The sequence below is a fragment of the Frankliniella occidentalis genome, unplaced genomic scaffold (assembly GCF_000697945.3).
Source record: "Frankliniella occidentalis isolate FOCC.00 unplaced genomic scaffold, Focc_3.1 Scaffold74, whole genome shotgun sequence".
In the NCBI taxonomy this organism is placed as follows: Eukaryota; Metazoa; Arthropoda; class Insecta; order Thysanoptera; family Thripidae; genus Frankliniella; species Frankliniella occidentalis.
Genome location: NW_026267204.1, coordinates 94,153 through 106,749, shown reverse-complemented (window position 1 = coordinate 106,749; position 12,597 = coordinate 94,153). Strand labels below are relative to the sequence as shown.

At 52.4% G+C, this 12,597-nt stretch overlaps 1 protein-coding gene across 7 annotated transcripts in view; it reads left to right on the top strand.

The window, feature by feature from the left end:
• Positions 1–12,380, top strand: part of LOC113214364 (myocyte-specific enhancer factor 2) — an 84,666-nt gene extending 72,286 nt beyond the window's left edge. For 6 of the 7 annotated variants that reach the window (XM_052268650.1, XM_052268651.1, XM_052268653.1 and 3 more), the window contains 7 exons: positions 5,042–5,354; positions 5,607–5,771; positions 5,850–5,985; positions 6,338–6,558; positions 7,255–7,469; positions 8,433–8,836; positions 10,676–12,380. In XM_052268650.1, coding sequence (XP_052124610.1) covers positions 5,097–5,354; positions 5,607–5,771; positions 5,850–5,985; positions 6,338–6,558; positions 7,255–7,469; positions 8,433–8,836; positions 10,676–10,785 — 1,509 coding nt within the window. In that variant the 5' untranslated portion in view covers positions 5,042–5,096 and the 3' untranslated portion in view covers positions 10,786–12,380. The remainder of the gene's footprint in view (positions 1–5,041; positions 5,355–5,606; positions 5,772–5,849; positions 5,986–6,337; positions 6,559–7,254; positions 7,470–8,432; positions 8,837–10,675) is intronic. The other variant, XM_052268656.1, reaches the window with a different exon arrangement.
• The last annotated feature ends 217 nt before the right edge of the window (positions 12,381–12,597 follow it).

The window sequence follows — 12,597 nt, the reverse complement described above, 5'->3', positions numbered from 1 at the left end:
GGCTGTGTGTACCGGAAGCGTCTAATGCACACACACACACACCTCTCCCTCCCTGGGGGAGTCCCGCTGCAGCACGCCCTCCCCCTCCCCCCCTCCCCTTCCCGATGCAGCTGCTGCATCTCATTGGCTCTCCCTTCAGCGAGGGGAAGGGCGGCGAGCACTCAGCGCCCCCGCGAGCCGAGTGTCATTTCCCGAGCTTCCTTCCGGGGTGTCGCCCGGCTCCCGTTTACACTGACAACTTTAAAATTTAAATGTCTGTCTTCTCTGATATATAAAGTGTGCCACTGGCGTGCATGCACGTGCAAGTGACCATGCCCAACACTATGTTGCACACTTTTGAGTGGTTGGCTTGATATTTGAATACTACCATTTTTTTAACAGTAAAAATGACCACTTCAAAGTGTTCAACACCAGGGTTAACTTATTTGTTAACCTTTGGACATTTATTTAAAGTGTTCAAATTTACTGTTGAACACTTGGCAGCTTTCAAATATCTAGTCAAACACTTAAAAGTGTGCAACATAGTGCACGTGTGCACGCAAGTTGAACACGCAGGGCTCATTGGCGCGGGGGCAAGCTCGCCTTGGCGCGTCGTACCGAAATGTCGTACCGGCTACAGAAAAATTTTACATGGAAGATGCCGTACACGTATGTTTTACAGGGATGGTTTACTACCGCCCACGGAAGAAATGTCGCGGTCATTTAACTGAGTCTAGGCACAGTTTGGTAAAATTTGAAATTTACACCCCACTAGCGTGTGATAGGCGCTCCATTATACATTTCATTTCTCCTTTAATTTATTTCATTATTTAGTTGGGGGGGGGGGGGGGGGGGGAGGGGCAGCCTACCGTCAATAATTCCTCACTGTAAACATGGGTAAATTGTGCGAAAATGTGGCTGGTCCGTCCGTTTGAGTCGCCTGGCTTGGCTTGGGCCCGGAGCGGGGGGGCGCCGGCGCGTCGCACCCTCCGTCCCTTTCTTCGCCCCGCGCCCCCCGCGCCTCAACAGGTGGCGGCGGAGGGCTGCCGGAGGGAGAGAGAGAGAGAGAGAGGGAGAGAAAGGGCGAGCGGCCCGCGACGGGGATGTCTGCCCCCTTTGTTGGGTGCGCGCCGCTGTTTGTGCAGTATTATCGCACAAGTACACTGCCAATAAGCGCCGCGAAAAATGTTTGAAGGAAAGAAAGAACAATCTGCTTTGTTCGAAAAACAAACAAACGCGGCAGTGTTTCAAACGCAATCGTTCTTAGCCACTTCTACTTTTGATCCAGCGCTATGATGCATGGCATCGACGCGTGATCCCTCTGGAGAGTAGCGAGTTCTACTAAAATTGCTCAAGTTTGCGTGCTGTATCTCTTGTCCGCGACCTAAGAAACGTGTCTTGTGTCGCGCACTGGGTTTCATGTGTGGTATTTGTATTATGGCTCACCTTGCGAAAGTTTATTGACAGTACTGGAGCCGCCCGCCGCAACTTGCCACCCGTTCCTGGCGGGATCGATCCCCCTCTAATCCCCCTCCCCCTCCCTGTCCCTCCTTCCCCCGCAAGCCTGGCGCACTTCCTCGGGGTCACCCTCCCCGGGCCCCGCCGGCCAAGGTCTTACCTCCCCAGGCAAGCGGCCCCCGCCCTCCTCACATTTTACTCTTAATAAATTAATAAACAAGGGTTTGCTTGAAGAACATAACTACAAGCAGGCCCGCCCATCCACTTAACAGAATTGCAAGCTCCACTTTGCCGCGGTGACAAATCCGTTACGCACCCTACCGGCGGTGTTTGGTTGGGCCTTCTGTGGCCCGCTAAAATTGATCGATTAATTGACGCGATGAATAATGCTGTGACGATATCGTGGCGAAACTCCACATTTCTGCACCCAGAGAACCATTTAGTTGATACAACAAAATCAGGGTTGTATTTAACAAAACTTAGTTCTTATAGCCGACTAAAATTGAGTAACCACATTTGAAACTAAATATGGTTACACCAATCAAATTAAGACAGCTAGATAAAATTATTTCATCGCACGAGGATAAACTTTGGTTGACAGGGGTGAAATTTTGAACTTGGTTCTCTAGACGGTCTTCTGTTTCTGCGTTTTCTGGGCGTGCTTTTGAAAAACAAGATAGCGCGGAGATTTTGGTGAAAAGGTTGAAGTTTGAGGGGAAGATTTCGTGATACAACTTGTCATACATTATCTCTGAATGAAATTTCCCAGTCACTGTCATCTAGGCTAACCGGGCCCGTGGCGGCGGCAGGCTCAGCGCGGCCAGCCAGCCAGCCTCTGGGCCAAGCCGGCCCTCGCCATCACTGGCCCGTGCCACAGCCAGTCGAGTGGAGGAGCGATCGGGGCCGCTGGTTGCGCGCGCGCCAGGGCGGGGCGGGGCGGGGCGGGGCGCGGCGGGGCGGGGCGGGGCGGGGCGGGGCGCCCACGAGGAGGCGGCGGGCGTGGGAGCTCGGCACGCCGTGTGAGCATCGCATTAGCAAAGGGTGACGAACGTTGGGGGAGAGAGAGGGAGAGGGAGGGAGAGAGAGAATGAGTAAGAGAGAGAGGGCGAGAGAGAGACGGAGAGAGGGAGAGAGCGCGCCATGAGGCGGGCGGTGATGCTCAGCCATTTGCCGGCCCGCTCCGCTCTGCTCCGCTCTGCTCCGCTCTGCCCGCTCCGCGCCGCGAGCCCGAAGGCTCATGGGGCTCGTTGGGGCGGCGAGGCAAAGCCAGGCGTGGCGGCGCTGCTCGCTTGGACGCGTGCCAAAGGGTCGGCCCCCGCGCGCATGTGTGTGTGTGTGTGTGGCGCGTGTGTGTGTGTGTGTGTGTGTGTGCGCGCGCGCGTGCGTGTGTGTGTGTGTGTGCGTGAGTGAGGCTGCGGACGGCGCGGCGGCGCCCCTCGCTCACGCCCGCTGCAGCTACACTGCCAATCATGTAAACGGAAAACACACACAACGCACTGAAAAAAAAAACCCCTCGTAGATTGTAAAATTTTGTTGTATTTTCTTTTTTCTTTTTTGGAGGGGTCCTCTCCTCTCCTCTCACCCGTGCGCCCGCCGAGTCGAGGATAGGCAAACCCGCAACACGGCGGCGCGTGCTGTGAATCACCCGGTACTTGTCGACCAACTCCAAGGCACCTCTACGAAGTGCTTGCAAATTTTGTTATTTTTAATCTCTAGTTTAGAGCACACGAAATGGACATTTTGACGTCTCTTCCCCATCTTGAGTACACGATCCATTCTCTCGACTCGACCGGGCAAACAAGGCCAAAAGGAAGAAAGCGTGCGCCCGCCCGTCGGGCCTCCTCGGGGGCTCAACTGTATTAGTTATTGTCCATTTTCTCTTTCGAAACGTGGCGCGAAATGGAGCGACGAGTAATGGCCAAACAGAGACGACGCGGGCTGTCTGTAGGGGCTGGACCCAAGGCCAGAGAGCATGAAGCTTCAGTTGTCATCCTTACCACTCGCGGGCTGTCGACCGCAATGTGGAGTGATGACAGCATTCACTGTGTGTATGTCATCCGTCTCACCTCCGCTGTCGCTGTGTGAAATGTCACGGGCTTATTGGTGTTTGAGTGTGTGTGTGAATTTCCATTCGTAACTTATTGTAGGTGTATTTGACTCAAGTCATAACGTCAAATCCATGGTACATGGAATTTCCAATTCAACATCCTTGGTGTTTGTGAGTTAACATTCGCACTCTCTTAGGTGTTTGTGAATTCCCATTCCGACACTTGTACAAGTGAAAAAATTCCTCAATGGAATGGAAATTTACACATCTGCGCGAGTGTGCGACTTGGGCTGGGTTACGCCGCGTGCACCAATTTCTCTAACTTGCTCTGGTCTACTAGAAGGTTCGAGGAGGCCAGAGCCGCGTGGCGACTAAAGCATGTCTTCAACTTCTTCAGTGAGCCGTATGAACAATTTTAAGCGCCGTCGTGGTTAAGTCGCAGAAGGCACAAATCCATGTATTAGGTTTTTTTTTCTTTTTTCGATATTACTTTTGTATACCTACTGTCCCCTTGCGCTCGACCCCCTTGGCGTACAGTCCGCCTGTCCATCCGTCCGCGCCACCTGCCACGCGGCCGTTGCCAGGCAGCCTCTCCTCGGTGGGCGGCCGCGGCGCTCGCCAGGAGGCTTAGGCAACGCGCTGGCAGCCGTGCGGCCGTGTTGCCTACCCACGCTCCGCGGGCGCTCCTCCTCCCGCCGGCCGCTCGGCGCTGGACGTTGGAGGGGGGGGGGGGGGTGACGCCTTGCTTGACGTGCATTGAGCTCACTTTGCACTCCGCCGTCGTGTACGTTTGCTCGTCGGATATGTGCGTTCTCGTGTTGGGGGGGGGGGGAGGGGGCGAGATCGTTGTGCCCGGCGCGCGCCGCACGCTGACGGAGCGGCGACGCTACATCAGCGGTCGATGGCAGAAATGGGTCAGCGGCAGCGGGCTGGCGCGAGGGCGAGGATGGCCGCGACCTTGGCGTCCCCGGAGCTGGCTGTCCCGGAGACGTCGTCGTCGTGCCTCCCTCCTGCCCGGCCGCACACCTGTTTCGAAGACGTACTGTACCTTGCAAAAGATGCGCATGATTCGCTGTTCACAAACACGCAAGGGGGTTTCCTTGAAACTCATGTGTGATACAGTCCACAGTTTTAAGTCGTAGAAAAATCATGATTAATGACAGTCATGGAAAAGTCGGAGCAATCAATCGCCGTGTCGTGGAAAAAACAACAACAAAACAACAACAACAAAACTGCCAGCATGTTTAGCTGTCGCGCTACGGTACTGTAAAATGAATGCATCAGCTTGGCTTCAACAGAAGTTGAACCAAAAAAAAATACTTCTAAGGATGATGAATGTAATCGATAACCTTGAACTTATAGTCAGGGACAAGTTCTGGAAATATCTGGGAATTTACGAATCTTCACCCTTTATTAACGGTCTTGCTAATTTTCAGCCGCCAATTTCTTTGCCTGACTGAATCAAAAAATCTCTTTATGGTGTGATGGGTTGTATCGCTCCGCAAGTTTTCGGATGAGAGTTTATTTCTTATTTTTTCCTTTTTTTTTGTGTTGCAGCCGAGTGTGACTTCCGCCACGACGCCCGCCCACAGCGCCCGGAGGCTGCCACACCATGGGTCGGAAGAAGATCCAGATCTCGAGGATCACGGACGAGCGGAACCGGCAGGTGACGTTCAACAAGCGGAAGTTCGGCGTCATGAAGAAGGCGTACGAGCTGAGCGTGCTCTGCGACTGCGAGATCGCCCTCATCATCTTCAGCTCGTCCAACAAGTTGTACCAGTACGCCTCCACCGACATGGACAAGGTGCTGCTCAAGTACACCGAGTACAACGAGCCGCATGAGTCGCTCACCAACAAGAACATAATCGAGGTGAGTTTGCAGATCCGGAGCGAGACCCAAGTGTGTGAATGTCGCACACTTCTATGGGGGCACAAGTATGTGAATTTTAAAGGAAAATTTTTACATTTACTCCCTGAAGTGTACGAATGGTCGACGAATGGGCATTCACACACCTACAAGTGTACGAATGGGCATTCACACACTTTGGTCTCCAGTGCACAACAAGCAGCTTGACGTCGACATTTCATCACACGACCGCGTGTCTCTCCTTGCTTGTTCCAGGCGCTGAACAAGAAGGAGCACAAGAACGGCGCGTGCAGCCCGGACAGCCCCGAGGCGGACTCGGAGTACACGCTCACGCCGCGCACCGAGGCCAAGTACTCCAAGATCGACGAGGAGTTCCAGATGATGATGCAGCGGAGTAGTCAGATCAACGGAGGATCCAGGGTACGAGCTCTGGCGTGTGAGCCGTCTCCAGCGCACTTTAGTGCCGTACAACACGCTGTAGTGTGTCTGTGTCCGCAGGTGCCCATGGCGCAGTCGAGCTACACGCTGCCCGTGTCCGTGCCCGTGAGCTACGGCGAGGCCGGCCTGCTGCAGGCCAGCCCGCAGATGGCCCACACCGTCAGCCCCCGCCCCTCCTCCTCGGAGACGGACTCAGGTGCGACGAGTAAAAATCAATCAAGAACCCTGCCAAAAAAAAACTGCTGAAAACAAACTACTTTTCTCTGAGAAAAATATCCTCGTAAATTTAGATCATGTGTTGTAATTTGTATTTACCAAATATGTCGTAAAATTGCGACAGCCCATTTTTACTTGTCGTGTCGATCAATTCCAAGTCGATGCGAAGTGTTTGTCAATTCAATTTACAATTTCTAATTGTAATTTAAAAATTTTCCCGTCAACCTACGACCCATTATTCTTTGTGATTCTATTGTTAAGCTAACTTAAATTAAAAGTTAATTTAAAAAAAACGGATTGAAGAAAAATTCAATTAACTTTTTGTGTGTTAGTGTACGCGGCCGGTGGCATGCTGGAGATGAGCAACGGCTACCCCAACTCGTCGAGCCCGCTGGGCGAGTCGCCGCCGCCGCCGGGCGCCTCGCCGGGCAAGGGCGGCGGTCGGCACTCGCCCCGCAGCCTGCGCGTCCTCATCCCCAGCCAGGGCCCGCTCGAGGCGGACGACGTGGCGGCCGACTCGTGCCACTCCAACGGCGACAGGCTCTTCGACGAGGTGAGCAAGTACAAAAAAAAATATGTTTCATTGCTTTCCAGAAAAAGAAAAAAAATCCCCTCAGTTTACCACGTTGCTGTTCGTCGTGTATCGGCCGCTTCTGATTAACTAATCACTAACGCTAAGCCCGGCCTCACGTGTCACGTGCTGCAATTATCGACATTATCACTTCAATTACGCACGACGTATCGCCCGCGCGCGTGTTACCCCCCACCGCGGCCCAACCTACGTGTGGCTCTCCCGCCCCTCGCGGCTCTCCCGCCCCTCGCAGCTCTCCCGCTCCTTTCAGCTCTCCCGCCCCTTGCAGTTCACCTGCTCCTTTCAGCTCTCCCGCCCCTTTCAGCTCTCCCGCCCCTTGCGGTTCTCCCGCTCCTTTCAGCTCTCCCGCCCCTTTCAGCTCTACCACCCCTTTCAGTTTTCCCGCCCCTTTCAGCTCTCCCGCCCGCTCCCGCCTCTTTCAGCTCTCCCGCCCCTCGCAGCTCTCCCGCCCGCTCCCGCCCCTTGCAGCTCTCCCGCCCCTTGCAGTTCTACCGCCTCTCGCAGCTCTCCGGCAGCTCTCCCGCCCCCCTCAGCTCTCCCGCCCCTCGCGGCTCTCCCGCCCCTCTCAACTCTCCCGCCCCTCTCGGCAGCGCTGTTCCTCCCTGCTGCTCACTACTAACCTCACTAACAAGCATGGTGTGTTGTGCGCGCCCGCAGCGCCTGCCGCGCGGCCTGCACTACGGCGGGCAGGGCGGCTCCGGCCCGGCCCCCTCCTCACACCGCGGCGCGCAACACTTGCAGGCGCCGTCCATCGCCGGCATGTCGGGCTACGCGTCGTCGCTGGGGCCCTTCGGCGCGCAGGACTTCAGCATGGGCGCCGACATGGGGCTGGGCAGCACGCTGGGCTGGCCGCACCACCACTCGCACTGCAGGTGAGCTTATGACCATCAAAGGGGGTCGTTCACGTGCTGCGTGACCCTTAGGGGAGGAGGTACGCGTACGCACAATAGTCCACACGGTGTAAATAATGTCTGAGCAGTTCTTGAGGGGGAAAAAATGACAACTTTGTGAAACTCGTCTAGTTTGAGGAAAAGTCATTATAGATTTGGAGGAAATCTCCTGGAAAAATGAGGAAAATTTCCGCATATTTTCTTACGAGACCTTCTCACAACCTGAGGAGTTTTCCTTAAACTGGAGGAGATCCTCAAATATATCCCCTTTTACCCCAAAAATGCAGACATTGTTTGTACTGTGCATTTGGGCATCCCGGGGTGCCAATGCCAATATCATGGGGTCACCATGGACTCCAACGTTCGTCCTGATTTGTTTTTGTTGAGACCACACCGCGGGAACAATACAAACCTCTGTGTTGTGACGGCCATTCGTACACATGAAGGCGCAAGTGTGTGGATATTAAAGGCAAATTTGCACCTTCACTCCCTCAATTGTACGAATGGGCACTCACACACACCTTCAAGTGAGCGACACATAATTCACTCACTTGCGTATCAAGTGCGCGCGGGGGGTCGACCACTCAGATTTTCGGTGTACCGGGTGATTCAGAGCACGCGCCGCCGTGTTGCGGGTTTGCCTATCCTCGACTCGGCGGGCGCACGGGTGAGAGCTCATGAGGTGAGGGGTCCCCTCCTCACCTCTCACCTGTGCGCCCGCCGAGTCGAGGATAGGCAAACCCGCAACACGGCGGCGCGTGCTCTGAATCACCCGGTACATGGAATATCCATGGAATAATTTTCGAATATGTGGGATATTTTTGAAATACCTGGCAAAATTCTTGGTGCAATATCTGGAGTTTTTGGAATATCTGGCAATATTTGTCGAATATTTACATGAAATATTTTCACGGTGGGACTGACGCCTCTCCTTCTCTCTCGCAGCTCGGTGCCGCAGGTCGCCGTGTCAAGCAGCACGCCGCCGCGCTGCCACTCTCCGCTGCCGCTGCGCATCAAGAGCGAGCCCATCTCACCGCCGCGCGACCAGCGGGACCTGAGGGACCAGCACCGGGACCCCCGGGACCGCGACCCCGGCGGCAGCCTGGCGGCCGGGTCGTCAGCGTCCTCGCTCGGGGCGCCCGGCCCGGGACCGCTCACCGTGGCCGTGCCCGTCCAGCAGCCGCACATCCAGACGCTGTCGATATCCGGGATGGGCGGCGGGGGCGGGCACGTGGTGCTGCCGCTGCAGCCGCTCGGCCACTCGCTCAGCCACGGGCACGCCCACGCCGCGCCCAGGCCGAGCTCGTCGGGACACCTCACCCCCTGCGGCACGCCCACGCCCACGGCAGGTGAGGACCCAATGCCACGCACTTGTAGGTGTGTGGACGACATCGGTACGCGTAGAGACCCTGTAAGTGCGTGAATTTTCAGAAGAAAACTTCACACCGATTTTTCAAAAAATTCGCACCAAGTTTTTAAAAAAAATCACAATAAGTTTTAAATAAATTCACAATACGCATTTTGTGCGCCACTTCTTGGTGGCTGTTCGCCGTATGCCAAGAGGACACGCGCACTGGAAATGCAAGTGTGTGAATGTCGCTCACCTGCAAGTGAGCGACATTCCATTCGTACACTTGGGGGTAAACGTGTGAATTTTCTAGGAAAAATTCGCACCTTTACCCCCCTAAGTGTACGAATGGAATGTCGCTCACTTGCAGGTGAGCGACATTCACACACTTGCATTTTCAGTGCGTGTAGAAACGCCTCTCCTAACGCGGGTACAGCAGCGTGTAACGTAACGCCGAGTATTGCGCCGGCCGCGCTATCGACCCGAGACACGGGGCACGCGGTGGCCTCGGGGCTCGTCTCCACGGGTCGCGGGGCGCGCCGCCCTACGGGGCCGCCCGGCCGCCGGTGACCACGCCACGCTCTGCAATCACGCGGGAGAGAAATGGCGACTTGGCTGCGGTCACTTTTGTTCGATAGGCCAGCGTCGATGTTACCGAGAACACTGACAAACCAAGTGGGCAACGTTGCGCAACACTTCTTATTGTAAGTTTACCACTGCAGGTTGAATGCCTGCAAGTGTTAAACTTGACAGTTCTGCCCTTGTAAGTGTGCAACGCGCACTTGCACACTTACAAGTGTTGAACAGTTGCACACGTCACACCAGCAGTGTTGAGCAGTTGCACACGTCACACCAGCAGTGTTGAGCAGTTGCACACGTCACACCAGCAGTGTTGAGCAGTTGCACACCTACCAGTGTTGAGCAGCTGCACACCTGGGTTGCCAGTGAACACGCACTTGGTTATCACGACTTTGCGGACGATAAATTGGAATTTCCGTCTTGTATGCCAGCTTGGGATACCAGGCAGGAATTCCATGGCTTCGTCGTGAAAACGCAGACGGCTTCAAGAGTTTGCTGGGAATTCAATGGACGCTGCGGGAGGTTGTCCTTGACATGTCGTGACATGACCTCGTACCTCAGAAAGAAAAAAAAATGTGTTTACCGTAAATCCCCCGACCTTAACTGGGACCTTAGATGGGAAAGGACAATTTTGCATAGCGAGAATGTGCTCTTAAGCACACCTCAATCGGATTTACCGGGATTTACATTTGTCTCTTAACTAAACACACAAGAAAAGTTATTTGTATATAAGAGGGCAGACCTTTGAAACTACAGGATAACATTCACACGCTTGCATTTCCAGTGGGGTTAATACCGTTCTGGGAAATCAGGGAAAAGTCAGGAAAAATCGAGAAAAGGTCAGGAAAAAATTTAAAGATGTGGTAGTTTGCGTGACATGCATTCCATCGCAAACGAATGGGCATATTCTAGCCATAACAAATGATATTTACAAAAAGCAATGATTCAGCTTCATTTTGGTGTTCGTGTGCTCAAAAAATGTGGCCTGTAGGCTGCAGGCGGTGCTTAATAACACCTCTTCGCTATACAAAATCGTCCTTTCCCATTTAGAGTGTGAGCATGATGACCGATGATGACTGTGTATGACAATCAACTCCTGGTTGTGGGCGAGGCTGTGGACTGCGGGTGCCGTTTTCTCGATATCGACTTTAGCCCGTCGAACAGAGCGGATCGACCACCACAAAGTCTTCCTCCCCCGCGATGTGTGTTTGACGTCTGGTGCCTCCCCTGCCTCAAATTGCTTCCTCGTCTATGTCTGCAGGATCAATAACACCCACCAATATCGCTTCCCCGGGCGACTCGAGACACACAGACTACGACGCCGGACCCCTGCAGAAGCGGTCGCGCATGGCGGAGGGTTGGACGTCATAGTATGAGGCCCCTTGGCTGTGGGCGCAGCAGCACTGCCCCGCAGGCCAAGGCTTCGAACTCCACGAAGTGCACGGGGTCAAGTGAAAGTAGTACAAAAAAGCTGCGCTCGCGCACGGTTGGGGGCTCTGGACGTGGCCCCCGAGCTGCGCAGCGTGACAGTGCCGCGTGTGCTGCTCCAGAGAGAGAAAAAGAGAGGAAGTCTGCCCGCCCAGACTCGGAGACTCTACTAAGTGAGAGAAGAAAAGTGTAGCAGAATGCCGAAGGGACCGTATAACAAGTCTTCGTACAACATGATATTTCGTGCCCGTTTCAAATTCGGGTGCCTGAACATTACTAGTTATAATGGAGACCCAAAGTGTGTACTTAAAGAGTCATAGATAAGTAAGATGTTTTAGGTATGATTATTTGTGAGTGAGGCTAAATATTGTGATTTTCTTTCCTGTATGTGAGTGTTTTTGTTTGTTTTAAACCTTTGTATGTGTGTGTGGACTATTTTTTTCTACCTTTACAAGAAAGGTATTTTTTCTTTCATACAGAATTTTATTTACTTGTTTGTATCTCTTCAATCATGTACTGTGAAATTTCTACTATAGAATGCTACCTACATGTATGAATTCTTATATCATATATCATCATAATATTTTAAAAGTTAGCAGAATTTCTGAAGGGTTTCTGTTTTGTTTTATTGCAATGATTTGTATTTAAAGTAAAACCAAATATTAGATGTGCAAATGACTCTTTTGTGATGTTGTAGGAATTTGTAATATGTGAATTGATTTCGGTGCCATACCCAATCTTGTCTGAGTACGTAAGTCAGTTGTTGAGTAACATATGTTCATAAGCCTTGTTAAATAGTTTGTGTATAAAAGAGTGATTCTTCTGGTTTTGTTGTCATGTTTGGAATCTTTTTTTTTTTGTTTCTTAAAATTGTTTGAATTGTTATTTATAATGAAGAATCTTTATTAGAAACAAAGGGGGAGGGGTTTCAATACTACTACGATCAGTTTTCAATGTAGGCTGTGTTTAATTCCTATTCTGTCAGAGTAGATGTAAATAATGTTGGGAGGGTGTCAAGTAAGATGTGTCATTGTTCTAAAGTTTATAACTCACATAGTCATGGTTCATTTGTTCTCAGAAATAGAACACCGCTCAGCAACCTGCCTGTTCGAATGAAATTGAAAGATTTGGTCTTAATTTTAAAGAAGCACAGAAGTGTTAAGCATAGACTAGGGGGCATAACACGACAGTACTGTTTACATATACGTACAGAAGAGCATTAAAACTGTAGGTGGTTTGACTTCTAAGAGAAATCTTCCTGTATTAGTTGCTCAATTGCAGATTTATATTCATTTCTTTGACTCCAATGGCTGCTTTCTTTTTCACTAGCCTTGTCCTTTCCTAGGCAGCAGTGCCATTGTTAGTTATTATTATCTAGTATGTTATTGTTATCGACATCTATCGAACTTGCCTGGTATCAGTTTTCTCCTCATCCACGTGCCATCACATGCCATATTTTCAGTCTTCACTTCCCATCCCGAACGCTTACCTGTATAATATTAAGGTATTATCTAATTAAAAGAAAAAACCTTCCTTTCCTCGGCATCTTTATTTGTGATGTGTCCCATACCCGCCGTCCCGTATATATGTGTCCCGTGCATGTGTGTGCCCAGTTTGTGGGTGTCCTGTGTCCAGGCGAGACTCTGCGCGTGAGCGGGGTAGTGCGGTGCAAACTGCCACCCACAAACACACTAGACTCTGTGCTGCCACCCCTCGGCAGCTGGGGGCTGCCATCCCTTCTGAGCCGGGGATACA